This window comes from Lontra canadensis, unplaced genomic scaffold (assembly GCF_010015895.1).
Source record: "Lontra canadensis isolate GAN:19392208 unplaced genomic scaffold, GSC_riverotter_1.0 scaffold8, whole genome shotgun sequence".
In the NCBI taxonomy this organism is placed as follows: Eukaryota; Metazoa; Chordata; class Mammalia; order Carnivora; family Mustelidae; genus Lontra; species Lontra canadensis.
In genome coordinates, this window is record NW_022631002.1 from 16685672 (window position 1) to 16711629 (window position 25958).

General features: G+C 43.3%; 1 protein-coding gene and 1 pseudogene across 2 annotated transcripts in view; both read right to left on the bottom strand.

Moving 5' to 3' along the window:
• The window catches only part of TANGO6 (transport and golgi organization 6 homolog), a 183027-nt gene that overhangs the window by 21944 nt on the left and 135125 nt on the right, over positions 1-25958 (bottom strand). For both annotated transcript variants that reach the window (XM_032854085.1, XM_032854084.1), the window contains exons 16-17: positions 22704-22855; positions 12788-12901 (exon numbers count right to left, since the gene is read on the bottom strand). In XM_032854085.1, the coding sequence (XP_032709976.1) occupies positions 12788-12901; positions 22704-22855 (266 nt within the window). The remainder of the gene's footprint in view (positions 1-12787; positions 12902-22703; positions 22856-25958) is intronic.
• On the bottom strand, positions 10370-11282 carry LOC116865928 (annotated as a pseudogene).

Below are 25958 nucleotides of genomic sequence, written 5' to 3' on the forward strand. Positions count from 1 at the left end.
ATGTCCCTGGAAAATGCCCCGGATACTGTCCAGGGTTATGTAGCTGTAAACCCTCTTTAACTCAGCAGTTTAAGAGTCTGACCTCTGAGTTGCCATCCCACATTCAAATCTTGTATTTGACAGACGGTAGAGATCCTTAGAAAAACAAGCATTCATTAATGACTAAACATTTGGTTGTTAATGTGTGGGAATGAACATTTGAGAAGTTGTGCTTCTGGTCTGACTGGGTCTTAGGAAGGAAAAGATAGCAAATTATATTGGGCTTTAACAGAATAAGACAAGCTTCTAAATATATATAACAGGTGTAAAAAATCATCACAGTTTTTTTGGCAACTCCTCGCCACAGAGAAGTGATGAGAACTTTGCTATTTACAGAAAAAGTAGATGGCTGAATGGGAACTAGGACTTGATACAAGTCTCCACTCGATTAACTAAAATGTTACTTTAAATATTCTCAGCATGGAGGGGCGCCTGGGTGGCTCAGTGGGTTAAGCCGCTGCCTTCAGCTCAGGTCATGATCTCAGGGTCCTGGGATCGAGTCCCTCATCGGGCTCTCTGCTCAGCAGGGAGCCTGCTTCCCTCTCTCTCTCTGCCTGCCTCTCTGTCTACTTGTGGTCTCTGTCAAATAAATAAATAAAATCTTTTTAAAAAATAGATAAATATTCTCAGCATGGGAGAGAAACAGGTGACTGCTTAATGGGTATTTTCGTCCTCTACTGGTGTAATTATTTATTTTGAAATAATTTTTATTTGCTCTTTTTCTTTAAAAAAAAAAAGGTTTATTTATTTGAGAGAGAGCATGCAGGCACCTGTGAGACAGAGGCAAAGTGGGGAGGGCCGGAGGGAGAGGGAGAGAAAGGATCTCAAGCAGACTCCCTAGTGAATGTGGACCCTGACATGGGGCTTGACCTCATGACCCTGTGGTCATGACCTGAAATGAAATCAAGAGTTGGATGCTCAACCGACTGAGCTATCCAGGCATACCTATTTTAAGTAAACTCTGCATCCAACATAGGGTTTGAATTCCCTTCCCTGAGATCAAGAGTTGCATGCTCTATCAACTGAGCCAGCCACAATGCCCTATTTGCTCTTTCTTTAAAAAAAATAAGAGGTTCAGGGGCACCTGGGTGGCTCAGTTGGTTGGGCATCTGCCTTTGGCTCAGGTCATGATCTCAGGGTCCTGGGATTGAGCCGTGTACCCAGCTCCTTGCTCAGCAGGGAGTCTGTTTCTTCCTCTTTCTCTGCTACTCCCCTTGCTTATGCTATCTCTCTTAAATAAGTGAAAAATTTAAAAAAAAATTTAAATAAGTGGTATTATTATTTGTGGTACTATATCCACTGCTTCATAGTGATAGGGAAGGAAGGGAGAAAACAATACCACTGGAGATCAAATCATGTCCGAATGTAGGTTAAGTTCTCTGGTTCGAAAACTACAAAAGCATCTAGATTCTTCTACGTTTTCCAGTCCAGTTGGTATCCATGAGGAAGAACAAGGTGATATATGCAATCATGAGATCCTCTCACGGAGTCAGAAAGCTGGATTCCACATACTAAAGCCTGTCCTCCAACACCTGAGATGACTGATGGTGTGTGTCTGGCATGATAAAGTGTAAGGTTCTGAAAGTTCCAGCCGTGAAATAAACTGCCTATTCACTCAGATCGAATATAAACTTATCTTTGGTGGGTTTAAAAAAAATCCTTCAAAACCCCAGCAAATCTAAGGATATGATAGTGGCAGTGGTGGTGATGACAGTCGTCCTAACAATCCCACCAGCACCAACGATGAGGACTAATCATCATCACTGTCATCTTCTACATTTACAACCCTTTACAGCTGCAGAGTGTCATGGGTCATCCCATCTAATCCTCACCACATCCGTGTCAGGGGGATAGGGCTGATGTGCAAGTGAGGTTCAGAGAGGTTAAGAGATTTGCACCAATCCCAGAACAGGCACCAAGTCCAAGAGTCCAAAAAATTACTCAATGTGGCTCCTTATTCTTTCAAGTGTCAGAAATAAGTTCTTTCAAGGTAAGGATGTCAGAAACACTAATTCTCTTGTCTTCCTGAGGCTGGAGTATATGGTATGGACACTTAAAGGAGAGAGGGAAAAAAAAAAAGGAAGAATGGGATGGAGAAGAGATACCCCACACAGAACAGGCTTCTCGAGATGCAACAATAATGAACAGGTAGAAAGCATAAGCACAAAAGAAAAGGAACTATGGAATCCTAGGGGCCCTGTATGGGTTAAATTGTGTGTCCCCATTGCTGAGAGATACAGTGAGGGCCTAACCCCTAGCACCTCAGAATGTGACCTTATTTGGAAACAGTCATTGTGATGTGACTAGTCATACTGGAGAGGGGGTCCTATTCCAGAAAGGAAGAAAGAAGCCATGTGAAGACAGAGACACATGGGGAGAACGCACATGATGACAAAGGCAGAGACTGAAGCTATGTGGCTCCAAGCCAATAAATGGCGATGACCGCCAGCCGAGCACCGGAAGCCAGAGAGAGACAAGGAGGAACTTCCCTACAGGTTTCAGAAGGCACGCGGCCCTGTGCACACTTTTGAGTTTGGCCTTCTAGCCTGCAGAACTAGGAGACAGTAAAGTTCTACTGTCAGTGGTACTTTGTTAGGCAGCCCCAGGAAATGACTACAGAGTCCGAGTGGATCCTTTCTTCTAAGACTGAAATGGAGCGGCAGCATCTCCACTGTCTGAGAGAGAAGAAGAAAGTGTTTGGGGGAAAGAGACCATTTATAAACCTAGGACTTAGTTGAAAGTCCCTCTAAACCTCTGTCTCTCTTGACACTGTGAACGGTGTCCAGCAAAGGCTGAATTCTTATTAAATGTCTTTTAGGAATAATACCAACACTGTAAACAGCCAGGCCCTGGCCAGTAGCAGATGATTGACAGAACTGCTACCTTGGCCCAGCGGTGGGAGCCTTACGCTCCCAGAAAGGGAGTGGGCTCTTTAATTTCAGTCCTGGAGGGGCTCTCTCTCCCAAGCACTTTTTCAAAGTTTATGGGGAAATAATTATTACCTGGATCTCAGTCATGTTTACATAAATGTTCTTTTCATTTACGCCTCACACAGGGCCTTCAAGCTGTTAAAAAGAGCAATGTGTGAAACTGGCTCCAGGAAGGAAACTGGGCCCGTCTACTGTACTCACAGCACGAAAACCACACCAAATGTCAAAATAACTTTCAGGATAGAACAAAACCAATAAAAGGAAGGAAAAGTTTCCATCCCGTTTGTCCATTTACTTATAACTTGCCATATGTGCTGTATCAGAGATTAAGGGCCAAGTCCTTGTCGGGTCTCTGTTCTCAGTGTGGACAGGAAACAAGGTGAACCTGGGACTCACGCACCCAATCTTTTGGAAGGACCACAGGTAACTGCTGTAACCAAAAGTGCCTAACATCACACTTGAGCCGTTTTGATTTTTTTGTTTGTTTGTTTGTTTTTTAAGGCCAGGGTATGCATTTTCTCTGACAAAGAACTAGGAGAGTAACCTCTGAATACACAAATGGCAGTGAAACCACTCTTCATAATGTTATCAGGAAGAGGCTTAGGTCATCAGAGCCTATCACTGGACTCAAAGAAGGAATTCAAAATCATTCCTGGGGGGAGGCCTCAGTTTAGCTCAGAACCTGACTCAGCCATCAGTTTACAATTAATCCCAAACTCTTCTCCCTAAAGATGTTTCCACGGTTTGCTTATTTTTGAAGATAGGACCTGGTGTTAAGATTTGTTTATCAGGGGGCTCCTGGGTGGCTCAGTGGGTTAAAGCCTCTGCCTTGGGCTCAGGTCATGATCCCAGAGTCTTGGGATCTTGGGATTGAGCCCCGCGTTGGGCTCTCTGCTTGGCAGGGAGCCTGCTTCCTCCTCTCTCTCTGCCTGCCTCTCTGCCTACTTCTGATCTCTGTCTGCCAAATAAATAAATAAAATCTTAAAAAAAAAAAAATTTGTTTATCAGGGTGCCTGGGTGGCTCAGTGGGTTAAGCCTCTGCCTTCAGCTCGGATCATGATCCCGGGGCCCTAGAATCAAGCCCTGCATCGGCTCTCTGCTGGGCAGGGAGCCTGCTTCCCCCTCTCTCTCTGCCTGCCTCCCCCTCTCTCTCTGCCTGCCTCTGTCTACTTGTGATTTCTGTCTGTCAAATAAATAAATAAAACCTTAAAAAAAAAAAAAAGAAAGACTTGTTTATCATCTTGAAGGAATGAATTCTAAAGCCTACTACTTATCTCCTATTAGACATAGTATAGACTTTTTTTTTTTCCACTTAAAATGAGTGATTAGAAGGAAGAAAAGCTATGCTCTAGGAATTACCTTTTACTATTAAAAAGCAAGGAAGAGGGGCGCCTGGGTGGCTCAGTGGGTTAAAGCCTCTGCCTTCGGCTTAGGTCATGATCCCAGAGTACTGGGATCGAGCCCGGTATTGGGCGGGGTGGGGGGTGGTCTCTGCTCAGCGGGGAGCCTGCTTCCTCCTCTCTCTCTGCCTGCCTCTCTGCCTACTTGTGATCTCTGTCTGTCAAATAAATAAATAAAATCTTAAAAAAAAAGGCAAGGGAGAAAGTTTCAATATAAAATGCTAGCACATTTTTTTTTTAAATTTTCTTTTATTTAAGTAGGCTCCACACCCAGTGTGGAGTCAAATGCGGGACTTAAACTCACTACCTTAGATCAACACCTGAGCTGAGATCAAGAGTTGGAGCCTTAAACAACAGAGCCAGCAGGCACCCCTGAAGACTGATCTACATTTTTGGTTTCCGCTTAGGTCATGATCTCAGGGTCATGAGATCGAGCCCTGCATTAGGCTCCATGCTCAGTGGGGAGTCTGCTTGGGATTCTCTTCCTCTCCCTCTGTCCCTCCCCTACACCATTGAGTACAGTTTCTCAGTCATACAGGAATGAATGAATGAATGAATGAATGAGTGATTGATTTTATTTTTCAGTAATCTCTATTCGCATTGGGAGACTTTGAACTCAAAACCCCGAGATCAAGAGTCACATAAATTGCTGCTACATTTAGTCACTGTAAACCCATGTGCAAAGTTCTCAAGTACTTCACAGTTCTTCTAGGAAGTCAGCTCTCTGTAAACTGTGTAGAGGACTGTAGTAGTAGCTACCTAAATAAATCTAGAACTATAGTCAGTCCCAAAGTACTCATCCTTTTTTAAGGATCATCAGCTCTTTTTCCCTACTGCCTACAGCCAATTCTCATTATTTATGGTAGTTATGTTCTATAAAGTCGTCATGAACACTGAATTAGTGTTCATGTTCAGTATCAGTGGATACTGAACCACAGCTCCTAAGGGAAATACAGGTTTAGGTTTCTGAGAGCCTCTGGTCACTCCAGATCACTTACCTTTTAAATCTTTTTTTTTTCTCTCTTCTTCACATTTGATCATCTCTATTGTTCTGCTTTTAATTCTATTCAGTGATTTAAAAAAAATCTCAGGTGTTATAGTTTTTAGTTCTAGAACTTCCATTTGGCTTTTTAAAAAATTATTTCTATTTCTTCATTTTTTTAATTTTTAGAATTTTTTAATTTAAATTCAATTAATTAACATATAGTATATTATTAGTTTCAAAGGTAGAGCTTAATGATTCATCAGTCTTACATAATATTTGCTGAGATTTCTATCTTTTTATTAATGATAGGCATTTTTCTCTTCTACTTCATTAAGGATAATTATAATAGCTACTTTAAAATCCCAACATCAAGATTACCTTGGGGTGGTCTCAGTTGATTTTCCTTTCTACTGAGAATATTTACATTTTCCTGGTTTTTCATATATTGAGTTATTTTTGACTATATCCTGGACATTATAAATGTTAAATTAAGAAGACCCTAGATTTTGCTCTTCTCCAATTAGTGGTTTCTGCTGCTGCTTCTTCTTTTTTTAAAGTGGGCACTTATCTTGCTCGGTTCAGGGGTCAGTTCTACATGTAGGCAAACAGAATTTGGGATGCCTTTCTCTGGATCTACCCATTCCAGGATATTCCAGGATTTCCCTTCTCTGTCCTGGAGCTGTGGTTTCCCAGATGCAGTGTTCTGGTTTGCCAGGCTAGAAAGACTGTGATATCTCTACCAGTGGCCCCCCTGCATTGATTGCATGTGTTCCCAAACAGCCTTTTCCCTAGGTTAAAAGCCAAGAAAACGGATGGATACTGACTCTGTCCAAGGCCTCTCCTCTGAGCACGGACTCCTGATGAGAGTCTGCAGCTGTGCGCTCAGTGTCTCAAGGCGGCTGCTTACTATAGTATGTCCAGAATTTATAGTTGTTATCTGAAGGAGGGCTTGGGTGGTAGGCTATTACTCAGCTGTTTCTGCCCCAATTATTCATTATTGTCTTTGGAATGTATTTATGAAAATGGATGCTCTAAACATCTACAATACTTGAAATAAGTCACTTTGCAAAGACCTGGGAAGTTAGTTTGCAAAGACCTGGATAGTTAGGCAGAATTTTTTTCATTCTGTTGCTCAGCTTACCCTCTCCATGCTAGGAGGGCTGTTCTTAACTCTGAGGCCAACAGAAGGCACAGGTCTAAACATACCTCCTCCCCTGGGTACTCCTAGTACATTTAATTTTCAAGAAGGGTAAGGTAGAATGGGTTAAAAGGGAGTTCCTTCTGGCTTCTCCTGGGCTTCAGGCTATCATGGGAATAAATTAGCAGTTACCAGATATGGTCATAAGGCCAAAACAAGGCTAAGCAGAGAAAATAAGTTTTTCATTAAGAAAGTGAATACAGGGGCGCCTGGGTGGCTCAGTGGGTTAAAGCCTCTGCCTTCGGCTTGGGTCGTGATCCCAGGGTCCTGGGATCGAGCCCCACATCGGGCTCTCTGCTCAGCGGGGAGCCTGCTTCCTCCTCTCTCTCTCTCTCTCCCTGCCTCTCTGCCTACTTGTAGGTCTCTGTCAAATAAATAAATAAAATCTTTAAAAAAAAAAAAAAGAAAAAGAAAGTGAATACAGGGGTTGGGAGAACCAGGTGGTGGGTATTAGAGAGGGCAAGGATTGCATGGACCACTGGGTGTGGTGCAAAAACAATGAATGCTGTTACGCTGAAAAGAAATAAAAAATTTTTTTAAAAATCATTAAAAAAAAAAAAGAAAGTGAATATAGGGGCGCCTGGGTGGCTCAGTGGGTTAAAGCCTCTGCCTTCGGCTCAGGTCATGATCTCAGTGTCCTGGGATCAAGCCCTGCATCGGGCTCTCTGCTCAGCGGGGAGCCTGCCTTCCTCCCCTCTCTCTCTGCCTGCCTCTCTGCCTAATTGTGATCTCTGTCAAATAAATAAATAAAATATTTAAAAAAGAAAGAAAGAAAGTCTCCCTCCAGTGTGGATCATGTATTGATTGCACAAGATTCTGACTGCTTTCAAATGAGTGGGGGTTGTGATGTCTTCCCTTTGTGAACCCAATCTACCTCCTGATCTTCTGGACTCTCTACCTCCTCTCCAAGAGGCCAGAACCACAGAGGTCCTTGGCGGGCACATCTACCAGCAAGAGAAAATTCACTGAAACCTGGCATTATCTTTTGGCACTGTGTAACTTCAGAAATAGTGATTAGAAGAGGAAACACACACAGAGACACACACATACACATACAACTTCATCAGCAAAGTGGCATTTTCATTTCAGCTGTTCCTGGGGGCAAAACAGCAGAAAAGATAAATCCTAGATTGAAAGCTTTGTGGTGATCTCCGTTTCTCATTAAAGTGCCACTGATTATAATCACACCTACGATTACAAGATTTAACACACCTGCTCTTAAGGATGCACCAGGAAAAGGAATCCTACATTCATCTCATCCCATTTCCTTTTCTTTACTCACCGAGTAAGCACAATTTATAAATTTCAGTAAGCGCAAGACAGAGCTGGTTTGGAGAACAGAAGAGAGGTTTTCCACTCACATGGTTTTTTGAAAGTGACAATAATATTCCATGGCCGCAAATTATTTTAGCATTGGTGAGACCAGGAGTGTTGCTTTCATTGGCTCCACACAGATGTGAGAAATCTAGATAGAGTTTCTATTTCTTCTCTCACTTTACTAGCCAGATACTTTGCTGTGCACATACACATACACTCACTCTCTCTTTCACTCATTCAGTAAGGGTGTGTGCACTTATAGAGGTTTTTTTTTGGGCCACTTTTGTCAAAATTCATTTTTATTAATAGAAAATAAACATTCATTCCAGTTTCAGTTGTTATACCTGAAGTTGCTAATAAAAAAAAAAAGAATTTAAAATAATCACTTGGGGTGCCTGGATGGCTCAGTGGGTTAAAGCCTCTGCCTTCGGCTCAGGTCGTGATCCCACGGTCATGGGATCGAGCCCCGCATCAGGCTCTCTGTTCAGCAGGGAGCCTGTTTCCTCCTCTCTCTCTGCCTGCTTCTCTGCCTACTTGTGATCTCTGTCTGTCAAATAAATAAAATCTTTTAAAAATAAATAAATAAATAATCACTTAATCAGGGTGCCTGGGTGTCTCGGCTCAGGTCATGATCCCAGGGTCCTGGGATCGAACCCCATGTCACTGGGCTCCCTGTTGAGTGGGGAGCCTGCTTCTCCCTCTCCCTGCCACTCCCCCTGCTTATGCATGCACTAGTGCTCTCTCTCTCTGTCAAATAAATGAATAAAATCTTTTTAAAAATTCACTTAATCATCCTGTTTTGAGTAAGACAATTGAAACTGTGGCTTAAGAAAAAAGAAAAATTCAGCGGGGTGCCTGGGTAGCCCAGTTGTTTAAGCGTCCAACTCTTGATCTCAGCTCAGGTCTTGATCTCAGTGTTATGAGTTCAAGCCCTCCACTGGGCTCCACATTGGGCACAGAGCCTACTTTATTTATTTATTTATTTTTTTAAAAGATTTTATTTATTTATTTGACAGAGATCACAAGTAGGCAGAGAGGCAGGCAGAGAGAGAGAGAAGCAGGCTCTGCACTGAGCAGAGAGCTGGATGCGGGGCTTGATCCCAGGACCCTGGGATCATGACCTGAGCTGAAGGCAGAGGCTTTAACCCACTGAGCCACCCAGGCGCCCCCAGAGCCTACTTTAAAAAAAAAAAGAAAGTGGGGGCACCTGGGTGGGTCAGTGGGTTAAAGCCTCTGCCTTCGGCACAGGTCATAATCTTAGGGTCTTGGGATAGAGCCCCGCATCAGGCTCTCTGCTCAGCAGGGAGCCTGCTTTTCCCTGTCTCTCTGCCTGCCTCTCTGCCTGCTTGTGATTTCTGTCAAATGAATAAATAAAAATTTCTAAAAAAAAAAAAAAAAAAAAAAGAGAGAAAGCAAGAAAAAGAAATATTCAGCACCATTTGCTCATAGGCCTTTCAGTATTTGTTCTTAAAGTTCCTGGAACTTTCCTATCTGTAAAGTACAGGGATTACTGAACTATATGAGGAAGCCTCTCTGGGACAACCAATGAGAAGTTAAGCAACTGTCATAAAAGGAATCAATGTATATTTAGCACGGTAACTTGGATTACACAATGATCCCCTCCCCTCCAACTCAGGAGGGACATGCTTCTAAGCACTGAGGTACAAAGAGTCAGACTGTTATTTGCTGTTAGAATTAGCTAATAACAATCTCTGGCACATATGCTACTGGTTCATAATATCCTGTGATTTTAGGAAATTCTGTAAATAGTTTGGATTGAATCCAATTTATTCAGAAATTAAACATGTTTAAAAGGTTCACTACTCTGCCAGAGTATCTGTTGGTTTAGTACCCTTATAAAATATATATAATATGTGTCGATAAATCATAGTCTTAAAGTATACTTAGAATACCGCATTTTTCAACCCAAAACCTATTTTAAAAAAATGTCTATAATTAAAAGCAGCTGATGAAATGAAATCCAAAGTTATGACAAGGGAGACTCACTCTCACTCCCTCTAAGCAACACTTGAAGCTGTGTTGCTTAGAGAACTTTGAACAGCATGTGGCCTTAGAGCCATTCAAGGACAGGTTGGGAGACACCCTTTCCTCAGTCTTCACCATAGGACTCCAGGCAAGGATGGGCCAGAAATGAGTACTTCTAAATATTTCAGCAGAATCTACAGAAGTGTTAAAAAGACTTTTAAGAATGTCTCTCTATCTATATCTGTGAGAAGTAATGCTCATCAGAGGCAAAAAGACAGAGGCAAGTCCATATACTCACTCAGAGGTGGGAAGAATGGAGGTGGACTGTTAGGACATCCTTAGCCGGAGCTTCTGCGGGCTTTTAACTACATGCTGACCACCCGTGTGAGTCAAGTGGACTTTCGTGAGAGAACAGCATTTGGCAGCCAGGACCTCTCTGGGGCATATCCTCCTAAGAGGAATACACAACATAAGGAAGTCCGGGAGGTAACACAGGGAAGCTACTCTTTCCAGCTCAGAAGGAGTTGAGGAAGCCCGTATATGTATTCAGGAAGCCAGGGGATCCTCTAGCCGTGGACAGTGTTCCTAGACAGCTCCAAAACCACTGGATAGACATTCATGGGATCCAAGGGCCCATAGATAAAATGAATGGGAACAGTTACAGAAGCAAGAGCTCCCAACCAGCATCTTCTAAACTTCTTTCACTGGCTGATGTAGCCACAGAGACTGACGGTAACTAAGTTCTGTCATTGTTGGGTATCCCTGCCTCCATGTTCCACAGCTCACTCTCAGAGCACTGGGTGGACGGCCCAAAGACTGGGGTGAGTCCTCGGGAGAATACAAAGAAGTTCATCAATCGTGTGAGGATGGGTGACAGAAGGCCTCCATTTTTGAGAAGCTTTTCAAGAAGGAGAGAGCCATCAACCATAGGCAATATGCCTCTGTTGGACAGCCAGAGACTCTTCACGGTAAGCTGACCCCCTACAGAGTACCTCCTGGGCAGTGATCTCTCTAATCGTGAGCCAAAGTTTGACTCTGTGGTTCTGGAGCCCCAGAGGTGCAAAGGTGCCTCCACAATGCTGGCCTGCTCAAATAGGAGGAAGTGGTGTGGCCTGATGGATGTCACTGAAGCCAAAGCCCAAGAAATCAAGGGCAATCACTCAACAAAACCTCGGGGTCAGACCTTCCCAAATCTTGTACCTATCATAGCTGGAAGCTGGAAACCCATGTAAAAGCTTATCTCAGGACTTACAATCACACCCACAGAGTCTTGGTAGAAGATGTGCCGTCACTTGTAGGTGACAAATTTGCCTGAAGACTTGCAGGAGTGAAGAGCAGGAGAGAGTAGGTGGGGGCAGGTGGAATATACGGACAGGCAGTGAGCAGGGGCACAGCAAGTAGCCCCGCCCGAGCCTCCACTCCCTCATCCTGCGGAGGTGATCCTGGTGCGCCACAGCTGCGTGTTATCCCAAGCCGCCCAGCACAGCACTGTGCAGCCCCCAGCTCCTCGGTGCCCGCAGCAGTGCGGGGCAGCCATCAGCCAGGCACTGCCTGCAGCCGATGAGGGCAGTGCCGGCCGAGAGGAGTGAGAAGCCCCGGGATGTGCCGGTTGCCGCAGCCCCCTCACAGAGTTGTACAGATATATTTTAATAGTGTTATAACTCATATTTTAAACTCAAATTTTATTTTGAAATAACTTTAGATTTACAGACAAGCTGCAAAGACGGCACAGAGAATTCCTGTATACCCCTCACCCAGTTTCCCCCACTGTCAACAATTTACATAACCATGGTGTATCTGGCAAGAGTTTTGCAGATTTTTTTTTTTTTTAAGTAGACTCTATGCCCAATGTGGAGCCTATTGCGGGGCCCAATTCACGACCCTGAGATCCAGACCCTGAGATCAAGACCTGGGTTGAGATCGACTCAACTCAGCCACCCAGGCACTCCAAGAGTTTTGTAGATTTTGACGATGGATGAAAAACACTTTAATTCCCTCTTGTAGAGCAGATTCTCATCAAGGACAGTTGTGTACCCGATAGCAATTTTTTAAATTAATCTGTGTTACTGCGTTGTGATCTGTGTGTCCCTATCACCATCGAGGTCCTAGATAATTAAGAGGGGATAACTAATGAGTCCATGCTTGTACAAAAATGGTGTCAGGCACTTGATATGGCAAAATTTTATCCTGAGTAAAGCCTGAAGGGCTGACAAAACATTCTTCTAATGGCTTCACTGACAGTTAAATACTGATGTGCCAGCCACAGATGAGTACTGTGGATACCAGGAAATAAATTATTAATGTAAACTCTCTCTATAAACTCAGCTGGGAATGAGTTTCCATTAAAAGCAAGAGGAAAATTAATTTTGAGGTTACTCATTCTTCACACACATATGGATATATATACTTTCTTCTTATATTGGCCATACACTGGGGAGAAATCCAGCCAGACCCACTCGGAGAAGGAAAAAAGTTTATGCAGCAACTACAATCTCAGGGATTGAATTCACAGCAAGAAAGGAAGCGTTTTAAATGAGGTCCTTCAGGAATTCGCTTTGAACAATGAAATGAGACAGGGAGACAAGTCACTGAAGTTCGCGCAGAGGCGGGCTTAGTACGGTCCAGTAAGCGCACGCGGAACCGGCCCCTCTGAGAAGAATGCCAGAACTCAGAGTCGCAACCTAAAAACCAGGGCTCTGGTTTTCCTGCAGCAGTTAATGCGTAGTTTGCCTTACCCCTACAGAAGAAAATAGGGACTCTGACTAAAGATGCAAATAGTATTCCTGCTATAAAATAAAAGCTCTGCTGGTGGATTCATCCGCATGCATCTGTCCAGGGAAAAGATCTGAGGCTGTGTCCGTGAAAGGAAGACTGATAAACAGATGAAACCCAAAAAGGCAGGGTAGCTGCGAATGGTAAGGAACTGACTTACCTCAGTAGCTTTCTGGCTGAGGCCCCGAAGCAGCAGCACAACCACGTGGACGGCAGCTCTGCGCACTTGAACTTCATGGTCTGTTTTAGCCACAGCTATCAGGCAAGCTGTTACCTAGGAGGGTGAGAGAGAAGTCAATAAAAATCTAGATTGCACAATTACCTAAAGCTTTTCACCTGGGTTCCACTTTCTACACGCTCATCATGAACAATCTGGCTTAGAGAGGGGTGGAGAATTTCCCTGTTCTCAATAAAGAGGGAGAGATCTAGTGGTGGAGATCTTGTTTAGTTTGGCTCTTCTGGAAAAGGGCAAAATCCGATTTAGTATTCAGAAGGGAGCATGAGGAAGTTGGAAGGGATATGTATGTATAATAAAGATATGGTAAAATTCAAGTATTTCCTCAAAAATGGGAAGAAACGTGACTTGTCCCCATTTGGGGACACTAAATCGAAGGGAGGAAAGATGGCCCAAACACAAGTGGCTTCTAAGGAGCGAGGACCATGCAGAGTCAGCTGAGCAGGCTTCTGAGTTCAAGGCCCTGCATGAATATGAATGCGCCACTGATGAAAGTTACAGCCCAGGGTTAGAGAAATACATAAATATTCAAACTGATCTTCTTCAGCATGTTCAGAGGTCCCAGTCTTGCAAGCCTAGTGTACCCCACTGTGTCAGTCACCCGGTGCCAATTTCAGAGTCTCCCTGGGCTTCTGCATGTGTGGAATTGGTCTTTCAATGCTCATTTACTTTAAAAGACAGCCCTATGACAGAAAAGACTAGAAATTACTAGCACAGCATGGTGCCAGATATATAGCTAATAATTATATGTCATAAAATAAGAACGTTTCTAGACCCTGTTAACCACCCTGCCCCCACCCGACTCCTGGTAAGCACAAAAATATTTTAAAACCTCAATAAAGCGATACCACTAAAAACAACGGCAAAAAACCTTTCTAAGGTATTCATCCAAGACTTAAAAATTAAAAACAAAAATCTTCAAAGTGTGGCCAATGGCAGCAACAATTGTATTATTCAACTGGTCTTTCACATACTTTATTTCATTTACTGTGTGAGTGTACTTCTTGGCTAACCATGGCAAGATTCCTAACCATGATAAGAAAATAGCCAGATTGTGTGTTTGGAAACATGTGTAAATACATATTATGTTTAAAGAATGGTTTTTAAAAAGGTTTAAAAAAAATACAGGCACAAACGGGGAAATAGGCTTGTGCAGAAATTTTAACCATGCAGGTTGTATTTTTCACAGCTTTTAAATAGTTGGGCATAGTTCAAAGTGTCTAATTAATCAGTGATGGCAGAGAGATTAGAAGAAGTAGCTTGTTCTTAAATATAATTGCATCTGTGATGTATTGGCACTTAATCAAGTTGTACATCTATGAGACAAACTTGCATCTCGCAAGTGAAGGGAAATCGCAGAAAAGCTCAACTCTTTGGGGGCTGCTTTTCAGTAAGATCCAGCAAGCTGCTTCTGCTTTTGACCTGGGACACCCTGACCAAGACCATCAGTGGCTTCCATGCCTTTGGCATTAACGGTAGAAGCAATCCAGTCCTAAGAGGAATTCCTTGGGCGACCTCCAAACAGGTAACAATATAATAGCTACCTCCACTTGTAGGCTTAGTATTTACAAGGTAAGCGCTGAAATCAGAGAGACAAGTTCGAGCTAGGCCTGAGTCCTTCTTGACACGTGGAAGTTCAGCTCATTCAGTCTGGTAACTAAGGCACGAAAATCAGCCTGGGCCCACATCATGTGCAGATGCTCCCAAGCCTTTTGCCTGCATCCCTCTGGGTTTTGTTTGGGGCCTCGGTTTCCACATTTGGTGGATCAAGGCTTCCTGGCCTAGAACCTTGCTGGTGTCCAGCTTGCCACCTCCGTTCTGCCACACTGGGCTGAGCAGGCTATGCTTGTGCCTCACTCAATGGCTCTAGTTCTGGCTGTCGGGCATTAATTCCACAATTGGGATAGGCAGAAGAATCCTGACTGGAAAAGGGCTTCCCCTGCAAGGCCAATGCCTGACTTCTTGTGCCACTTGGAAGGTATGATTGGGAGAGGAGCCCTGCTCTCTCACAAGCCCTGCTGAGATCATGCTGGAATGGCCTCCTGCTTGCTACTGGCTGTTAGTGATGTATGCACCAGAGGGGACACAGCCCATCTGCAATTAGCCATCTGGGATGATCAGGAGGAGGCCTGATCACGAACCTTCCTCAACACCTATCACAAGGATCAAATCCTATGAACTGTATTATGGTCAATACGCAAAATGTTTTTAAAGCATCAGAATTTTTCAATGTTCTTGCAGATACCATTTAGAGACAAGAAAAAAACTTCTGCTCAGATCAAGTTCCCATCTCCAGCTTGCAATGTTGCTTTCCTACAGGCCAGTGGGGCAGACCCCTCGTTGAAGCCTCAAGCAGGGAGGATACATGGCCGCTATCTTCCATCTACCCAGTCTGAACAAGTCACTCCCATAGTCAATCTCTCACACCTTCAACCCCAAGGACACACTTAGCATTGCCTTCAACCACTAAAAGGCTTGGCAAATAGATAGATGATGTAAGGTCTTTACTAATTTATGAACTGGTATAATATTTCTATTTTGTTTCTAAGTCCTCCCAGAGGGCGAAACCTATCCTATGTGATCTTCGTGTTGCCTGCCTTCAGGGTCAGTACCTATTCTAATAAACCACATTGTGGAAGGCTTTCTCTTTACTAACTAAAATACTTAACTCACATCCACTTCTGAGAGACATGTAAAGAGGAAGATGATGATTACTCTGGAAATATTAAAAATCAGTTTAAGCAATTTAACACTTGATAGGAACCAACAGAAATAAGGAAAAACATCACTGCCCAAATGGCTGGCACATACCAAGCATAATCAGAACTATATAAATAAAAATAAAACAAACGGTAAGATTATGACAAACCAACTTTGGGAAATCCCAGGTGAGAAGGTACCAGCGTTGAGCTACATGTCATGAAAGCATGACTTCAATTTTCAAACTGCATCTTCATCTCTTTTCTTAGAGCTTGCTTTTATTAAAGTTTCAGTTGGTCTGCTAACTTATCTGAAACTAAATCATCTGTCCTTCTATTTTGTAAACTGAGAAACCTTAAGAACAAAAGCAGTACAGTCTCCACAGTCTCCAATTAATACATGTTCAGCTTGCTCACTTAACCTGCCATGAAGGAGAATCCTGATGGCTACTGGAGCTTCCTTTGGGTTCTCCAGGACATTTCCTAGAGGCCTCATCTCAGAGGTCCACCTATCTTCAAAGTGCACTTAGGCAACTGCACCCATCACGGCAAGTCTGGTAATCAATTTGGATCATTCGGTGGGGTCAGAGGTGATGGCTTTGCATCATACCCCAAAGCTCAGGATTATGGAATTCTGAGCATCACATATAAAGTGGTTTGCCCCATGGGCTTCTCACCTAGGGTACATCTTACTTGTCATATTGAGGATGGGCCTCTTGCTGTGGTTCCTTTAAATCATATTTACTTCCCACAGAGACTGATAAAGATGGAAATGCCTTTCAAGATTTGGATTCAGGGGCACCTGGGTGGCTCAGTGGGTTAAGTCTCTGCCTTCGGCTCAGATCATGATCTCAGGGTCCTGGGATTGAGCCCCGCATTGGGCTCTCTGCTCAGCAGGGAGCCTGCTTCCCTTCCTCTCTTTCTGCCTGCCTCTCTGCCTACTTGTGATTTTTATGTCAAATAAATAAATAAAATCTTTAGAAAAAAAAAAGATTTGGTTTCAGGGACGAGTGGGTGACTCAGTCAGTTAAGCATCTGCCTTCAGCTCAGGTCACGATCCCAGGGTCCTGGGATCACATTTTCCATTGGGTTCCCTGTTCAGCGAGGAGTCTGCTTTTCCCTCTACCTTTCCCCTCTGCTTGTGATCTCTCTCTCTCTCAAATAAGTAAATAAAATCTTAAAAAAAAAAAAAAAGATTTGGTTTCAAGCAACATAGCTCTTGACAAGAAAAAGGAGAAATAGGGGAAAATAATAATGCTCTTCCAACAGGTTAAATCTTGACATCAACAGGGAGGAAAAACCTGATTTTCCAGTACAGAGACTGATGGGTTGATCCTATCTTTTATATTCCTTCCCTACCAGCAAACACTGTCACAGTACAGACAGTGCCCAAATGTGGACCACCCAACAAGTAGGACAGCCTTCTTCAGAGGCCCAAGAGCTACAGCTATGACCACCAATTCAGATCATGTTAGAAGAGACTATGGTGGTTAGTTTGTTCAATTTTATATCAAAACAGATGACATGGGGCACCTGGGTAGCCCAGTCGATTAAGTTGTCCAACTCTTGATTTCAGCTCAGGTCATGATCTCAGTGTTGTACGAATGATCACAGCATAGGGCTCTGCACTCAGCGGGGAGTCTGCTTGGAATTGTCCCTGTCCCTCTCTGCCCCTCCCCTCGCTGCACATGCGCACATATGCTCTCTCAAAAAGAAAATAATATAAGTTAGATCCTTTCATTCTTCTGCCTTGGCGTCCCAAATCACTCAAAGTAAGTGCCAAAGTCCTTACAAGGCCCTGCTTAGGCTGCCACCACCTGACACCGTGGCCTTGCTGTTCAGTAGCCTGTCAAGCATGCACCTGCCTCAGGGCTTCTGCACTCGTTGCTCCCGCACCTAGCATGCTCTCTCCCAGGTATCTGCCTAGATCAGCCCCTTGCTTCCTTCTGGTCTTATCTCAAATGTCACTCATCAGTGAATCCTTTCCTGTTCATCCAAGTTCACATACCATAACAAGCTCCCTTTGCGCCCCTTCCCTTACTAGATTTATTTCCTTAGCACTCACTCTATCTGACACAGGATATATCTGTTTACTTCCTTGCTTGTTTGTTAGCCACGTCTCCTTTCTAGAACATCACTACGTGAGGAAAGGAACTGTGTTGTGTTCACAGCTGGATCCCCATAATCTGGCACATAGCTTGGTTGTAGTCCCATAACTGGCAGAGAGTAAGTGCTCAACACATATCTGTTGACTGTGTAAACAAAATAAATAAAGAACAACTTAAGAGCTGTGCCCAGTATCCCACTTTTTCCATTGGAATGGACATGAGCAGTCTGACTACCAGAGGGCTCAATGGCTGAAAGGCTAAAGCTGTCAGGTGTCCAACCATGTTCAAACTTGTAGTCCACCCAAGGCAGCTGGTTTGGCACCGATGACACAGCAAGCGTGGGATGCTACATAAGAAGAAACATCTAAAAAGAAGAGACAGAAATTATGTGGGATGGAAACACCTGGTTTTCCAAATCAGAGGGAATATATTACCTTCTGAAGTTTCATTGCCAAAAGCAATGGAGCTGCATGACCCTTCCTGTCAGTAGCTTTACTTATATGGCAATACTGTTCCTTTTTAAGGCACAAAAGCATTTTTTTTTTTTTGGCACAAAAGCAATCGTATAAATGAACTGAACACATTTATTGGAAGATAATATACAGCACAGTTAAGAGCATGGATGCTGGAAACACCTGCCTATATCCAAATCCCAGCCCTCCACTTCCTATCTGTATGACCTTGGCAACTGATTTAATTTTTCTGTGCCTCAGTTTCCTTTGTGAGAACTGGATCAGTTGACACAACAAGGTCCTCATGAAAGTATTAAGTGCTTGCTATTATTACTATTTTCAAAGCACATAGGAACCAGTCTTCCCAAATAAGCCTTACTCTCCTCTTCATTCAATATTAATTAACAAACAGAGCACCCACTATATGCCAAGCACTGTGACAGGTGCTAGGTGGATGCCTAGGTAAATAAAGACTAGTTCTGCCCTCACCGGACTCATAATTTGTTAGTGATCATAAACATGCCTGGGATTTGTGTTTCAGGGAGTCCAGGTCTCAAAAAGCAGGGTAGGGGCTGGCCAGCTGGGTGCCCCCACAGTAGCAGCTCCTCACATGGATGTTAAGGCAGAAACAAAAGGAAGAGCTCCCTTTTTGTGTTAGCACCATGGGAAGCAAACAGCCTACTACCTATTCACAATTCATTTCTGAAGGCTTAATAAGCAATCCCTGATTCTTGCTGTGAGCCAGGAAGCTGTAAAGCTAACAAGACCCTTCATGATGTAGCCCCTGTCGACCTCTCTTGCCTCAGCGCTGCCACCAACTAGACTCCCAACCCCGACCCTTCACTCCAGCCTTTTGAATCTTCCAACAGTTCTTCCAACATGCCATGCTGTCTCACAGCTCGGTGCCCTTGCTGAAACGCCTTCTTGGGCTATCCAATTTCTACTTGTTCTAAAGACTCAGGTCCAAGGGTCTTTTCCTCCAGCACATCTTTGCCAACATTCAAACCTGACTGAGGGGCTCCTAAAATGTGCTCCTGCGGCACTTGTCACAAAGGACAGCAACTGTAGTCACCAAGGTCTGTGGCTTCTACCAGGTTACCCAAGCCTAGAAAGCAGGGTGGTATCTTGTAGGGTTTTATAATCTCAGCCTCTAACAAAGGGCTTGGCACATTGTAGGTGTTGGGTAGATGTACAAATGGGGACATCTGAAGGACACTGGTTACCCCTGTTCTCTCATTTCCTTGCTGCCATGGCTCGGCACTGTCATCATCAGCCTCCTTCAAATGACCAAAATGCTCCTTAAAGAAAAATCTTAACTAAAAAAAAAAAAAACTTTACTCAATTGTCACCTTTCCAAATGAAGTTCACCTTGAATCCCCTATTTCACACTGCAGCCTCCCCTCCACCTGACATAATGCTGACCACCATATCCACCTTTCCTTATTTTCCACATATACGTTATCTTTAGATCCTGGTTAAAACTCTGCAGTGTAGGTATTTTAATCTCCTGCCTTTTCTCTTAGTAATCTCTACCCTCCCCGCCCCAGGGGGCTTGAACTAATGGCTCGAGATCAAGAGTCACACACTCTACTGCTGAGCCAGCCAGACGCCCCTTTAATCCCATGTAAGCCAGAAACTAAGTTCAGAGTGTAAGTCATGTGCTCAGGTGACCGCAGGTAAATAGGTGGCTTGGAGATAGGTCTTCACTGATTCCCATCCCCAAGTGCACTTGGGAGTTTCATTTTCTTTTTTTCATTTCAGCAGGTCAGGTGGTTCTCCAGAGAGATGACACTTCTTGAATGTTACAAAACCTGCTTGAGCTCAATTTTTCTAATCAATCAAACCAAGACTTTTATCTAATGCCCTGATGGGAAATCATATGCCCCCAGTATGCTATAGTGTGCTACATTTTCCTTAAGAGAGAAAAGGGGGAGAAGAGTCTAGGACTCAAAAAGAAACATGGTCTCAGTTTTTTTGGTCGTAGAAGATCATGAGGTACTATCTGGGGTCACTGGTTTTAGAAAATGTATGGAATCCTGTCAAACCTGAGCTGATCCACCAGGAGATCTGGGATAAGTTTTTATTCTGTTCACAGTTATGTTTTAAAAATTTTGTGATGGCTGCACAACTCTGTAAGTAAACTAAAAGTCATTGAATTGTACCCTTTAAATAGGTGACTTATATGGTATGGGACTTCCATCTCAGCAAAGCTGTTATGAAAAGTGATAATATTTAGGGACACCTGGGCAGCTCAGTCAGTTGAGGGTCCAACTCTTGATTTTGGCTCAGGTCATGATTTCAGGGTCCCTGAGACTGAGCCCAAGGGCAGGCTCACGCTGGGCATGGAGACTGCTTAAGATTCTCTCTCTTTCTCCCTATGCCCTTCTCCCCACCACCATGCTCGCTCTCTCTTTAACAAAAAAATGATAATATTTGGGTTTGGTTCAATCATGGTTTATGGTTCAGTTTGGGTTGAGTTATGTGAAGAGACTGAGTAAACAGAGAAAAAAATGCGGGAACCACTTCACTATTTGACCCAGAGATGTTTAAATAAGCTGAAATCTTCAGCCGCACATCACTAGTACCCCGCCCCTCTGTGTGGCCCACTGTCCACACAGACCATCCCTGCCTCTCTCGGCTCTGCACCCTCAGCAACCCCCTTTCTGGACTGGCCCCAGGCCTGGGGAGCCACGGTGCCTGGCAGGTGCTTCCCTTCTAGAACCAGTGGGAAGAGTCGAGCGCCCCGAAGGCATGCTGGGACCTGGACACCACCCCCCAGGAAGACTTGAACGCTTGCAGGGTTCGCTGCAGGGCGCTGAACGACATGGCCTCGCCCCAGCCGAGTCGGGGTGTCCATCCTGCTCCTGCTGACTTCCAAGGTGCCTGGTGGGGGCCTGGGACAAAGGGAGCCTCTGGGGAGGGGGAGAGAACACTTGTGAAGAAGTCGGGAGAACTGGCGAGCTACTGCAAATGCCTTCTCTTACGTGTTACAAGTTCATATATTAACGGACAAGAGATTTGCTAAGCACCATCCAAAACCACTGAAGATCAGGTACCTAACGGTTCACATACATTAGAGCACTCTAAGGTCTGAAGTTGGTAATGATCATTGCTTCTAAGTTATTTTAAAAAAGGATACATAAATAGGTGATGGGTATTAAGGAGGGCACTTGTAGTGACGAGCACTGGGTATTGTATCTGAGTGCTGAATCACTAAACTCCACCTGACACTAATATAACTGTAAGTTAACTGGAATTTAAATAAAAACTTAAAAGAAAAAAGAAAAGAAAAAAGAAGTACAAGTTAGACATAGGGGTATGTCCCTCATGGAAGAGCTAAAGGAGAGGAAATGACTGATGGATACATTTCTTAAAAATCCGAAGTTGGAATTTAAGGACATGAACAGCTTTTACTATCAATAAAACAAAGACTATAAAGCTCAGGAACCAGGAAATGCCATAAATTCAAGTGTCTGCAATATCCATGAGTGGTGTATTTCTCTGCTTATTCATAAGACACAATCACCAGACATCAAAGAAAATTCCTTCTCACTAGGAACTTCTTCACTTGATCTTAGCCAAAAGGCCGAGAAGCGATTCACTAGGAACTTCTTAATACTTGTTGTTCAATATGGTCAACCGCAGCATACTAAATAGTGTAAAAGGAGCCAGAATTATTATAGTTCTTCAGTTTTTGTTCGAGGAAAGTTATGTGCTCTGTATGAGAAATCTGATCTCTCACAAACAGAAAAATAACACAAACTGTTTTATTTGTATATTTATAATTTACAAGCCAACTTCTTCCAAATGAATATTTAAGACAGTCAAGAGCATTGGCAATAAAAAGACTCTTGTCCACATGTTAACTGGTCTTTTTCTGTCCAGCATCGTCTTTAAATAGCAGAGTGCCTAGCACACAGTAGGGAGTCAGGATATATATTAATATATTTATGACTAAACAAACACAAGGGCAAATATAAAATCGAAGAAGCTAGAGGAAGATGTTCGTAGAGGACAACAGCAAGATGAACATTTCATCAACCAGGAGTGTCCAGTGCCAACATCCCGCATGGCTATTGCTGTGGCTGCCTATTCAGCCTTTGTGTACGATGTACCAAGTACTGGGTGTAAAGTGGTGAACAAAGCATGGAAGTTAATTCCTCCTTTTGGGTAAATAATCTCATCCCCCTGAACTACAGGGCATCTCTGACCAAAGAGGGCCAATAAGAATATTTGCCTGAGATTTTTCTGTGAACAGAGATGAAACTCACAGATGGCCCACAGACCCAGGGTTAAGTTCCATCTGCTCTTGCTCGAGGTACCTTCAACTCTGTTAGCTATCTTGGAATCTTTATAATAAATCCTCTTTTAATGCGTAAGGTAAATTAAGATGACTTTCTATTACTTGCAACAAAAAAAATTCTTCGGTATATAACTTTCGATATACATAGAAGATTAGTGAGGCCAAGGGAGGTTCAATGACTCATCTGATCTGGAAAAAAAACACAGATCTGACTCCCAATCCTATATCATAGGTCCAAGAAAAAAACAAGCTTTAGAGAAAGGAATCGACATGCATCACCTCATGAACCACGGAACCCAGCAGGAAGTCCAGCCGCTGGCACAGTTCTCCAAGATTTGATAAGCTGCTGGCCCTATGAGCACTATCAGGATCTCTTGCTCCCCTCAGGAAGGTGTGGATCAAAGGTTCTCTGTATTTTGAGACCATGTCCCCTACAGGGAAAAAAAATAAAAACACGAAATCAAAATCTTTAAAAATAAATTTTCAAGTTCTTAAAAAAGGAATAATGAGGGGCACGTGGGTGGCTCACTAGGTTAAGCATCTGACTTCAACTGAGGTCATAATCCTGGGGTCCTGGGGTCGAGTCCAATGCAGGGCTCCCTGGTCAGCAGGGAGTCTGTTTCTCCCTCTGCCCCTCCCCCAACTCATGCTCTTTCTCCCTCTCTCTTACTCTCTCAAATAAATAATTTTTTTTTTTTAAAGAAGGTACGATGATACTATCATGGTATATAGTATGGTGTTTTATACTTTCAAAGTACTTGCATAACCATTAGAAATCATGCTCTGGAAGGAAGGAAGGAAGTAGGAAGAGGACAAGTAATTGACCATTAGAATGAATGACAATGAGGTCACTGTTGACCCTGACGAGAATGGTTTTGATGGACTGGCAGGGGTGAGAGCACGAGAGAAGTGACTCTAAGAGAATGCGATAACTGTTCACAGAAAGATCACTTTAGGAGTTTTTCAGCAAAGCAGATCAAGGAAATGGGGTAGCAGCTGGTCAAGGAAGGGGGGGTCAAGAGAGGTTTTCGTTTTATTTGAAGAGAGGAGAAATAGTACACTAAGACATTCAGAATTGTCATTTTACATATGAAAACAACTTCTTCCTCCACAGGTTTGTCAAAGGCTAAAAATGTTTTGTCTTGATCTAGGTTCTGAGGCTCTAGGTCCAAAACCCAAGTACAAATACTCCACCTTTAGCTTTTTTGTAGCCCTAAGGCTACATGATATCAATAATGTGACAAAATGGTTTCTGAATAATTGCTTAAAGTCATCTATTCTTAATCATCAAAATGATGAATCACAAACAACAACAGCAACAACAACAAAACAAAATACCACCAACTTGGCCTATCAGGCTCAGCTCAAATACCATGTCCTTTATGAAACCTTTCCTCAGTTGGCCTTAATTAGTCCTCCAGGGAAGTCCCACAGTTCCCTGAATTTAAATCACTTTGGCTTAAATCACAAGTGTCACTAATGCCTTGATTCCTATTTGCAGCCTCTCTCATTAGACTATGAATTCCTTGAGTGTAGAATTTTGTTCCCTTCAGTTCTTAGTAATCTTTGTTTGTGCTAGGTACTCAACAAATGCTAACTGAACTGAATTCATTAGTTTATTCAACAAAACAAAATTACATGCTAGGTATCATGCTAATGTTCTAGGGGTAAAATAAATAAACATAATCTTTACCCTTTAAGAAGCCCAAAGTTTAGGAGGTGGGTACAAATGCGTAAGTACCAACAGCCTCAGGATTGTGTGATAAAATGCCCAAAAGCCATCATAGAATCAAGCAGAGGTTGCCTGGGGAGTCCAGTTTCACTAATCTCAGTCACTCTGGAATGGGGAGGAGGAGGGAAAATTGCAGGATGAAAGGTAAGAGCAGATAACAAATAAGTGAATGTTTACCAACATAGGGATTTAGAGTTAAAAATGAGAGGCAAAGAAAAGGAACTATGTGCTAGGCACTATGGTAGGCCTGGGGATCCAATCATAAACAAGAAATAGTCCTTGAGAAAAATTTTAGGAAGAACATCGAGAGGTATCTCATTCATTCATCCAACCAATCTTATATTTTTTAAGTGCTTTTTTTTCCTTTTTGTTTTGTTTTGTTTTTTTAGTAAACTCTGCCTGTGACGTGACGTGGGGCTTGAATTCACGACCCCAAGATCAAGGGTCACATGCTCTACTGACTGGGCCAGCAAGGTGTCCCTCATCCAGCATTATTCCAAGTATGTTCCCAGTCTGGAGGTAATAAAACATGAGCAAGAAAGTAAAGGTCCCATCTTCATGAAACCTACTTCTAGTGGGGGAGAAAGATAATAAATGGTAAATAAGTCTTCCTGCAGCAGAAACAGTTATGAGGAAAAATAAGGAAGGTGTATGGAGTTGGGGCGGGGGAGACTGAGAGCCAGGGGTGAGGGCCCTGGGAAAAGCTCTCAGAGGAGAAGACCTGAAGGAACAAGTCATGAAGGCTGTGGACGACAGTGAAGAGTAAAGGGACAACAGAAGTTTGATATTCAGTATAGATATCACAGGGCTGTTTCTTATCCTGGCATTAATAAAACCACAATTTAACGTCCTGTGTATATAAATTCTGGCCCTGCCTGAGCTTGATTACTACTTTCCAAATGAGCAACCACTTAACTACAACCTCCACCAATCCCATTCCCAAGAACCTAAGAACCCAGAGGAGACAGCCAGGAAGAAGGAAGGTTAGCATCTCAAGAGTCCTGCACTGTACCCCATCACTGGGCTCTGCGCTATGGTGTTGTCAGGTTTGGGGCTAGAAGAGCTGGAACACTGTATCCGCTCTGTGTTTCTCAGAGTGCGCTGCCATCATGTTCTCTGCAACCAGATCTCGCTCAGAGCTCACACACACAGCCTCCATTTGTGACACCCTTGCTCGGTCCTGCTCTTCTTCATGGATCTCTGCTCCCAGTTCCTGGGGGCCACTGCTTGCCTCTGATGAAACCTCCGTCCCCTGAACTCCTATCATGCCCTGCAGCTAGCTTCTCAAGACTACCGGATTCTAGTCTCCAGGATGGGGGTCACTCCTGACCAGGTTTCTATGTAGAACAAAATGAATGCATGTAGTCAGAGAATATAGCTTCCAGGGCTGGAATATGATGCAGGCAGAGATTTTCAAGATCCTACATAAAGGGTTCTTAATTTTAGTTTTAGGGATCCTTATATGTCACATTTTATTATGCACATCTCATTGGCATTCTCCCATTTTTGCATGCAAATAGCACTCTAATTTTGTTCACATATCCGTCATCTCCCCTGCCCCAATCATCACCCATGTGATTCAGACTAACTTCTTCAAGGGTCTAAGTGAATCATGGTAGACACATCCCCTTGCCTTAACTGGTTTATGCATGGGCATGTAACATAGTCTGAACAAGAAGTGTGAAGGAAAATCTGCTAAAGACATTTTATCTCTGCTCTGATAACACCTTAGAGTTACTGCAGTTGACCTGAAACCATAAGGGACCAGAGGATGAAGTCAATAGCTTAGGCAGGCAGAGCAG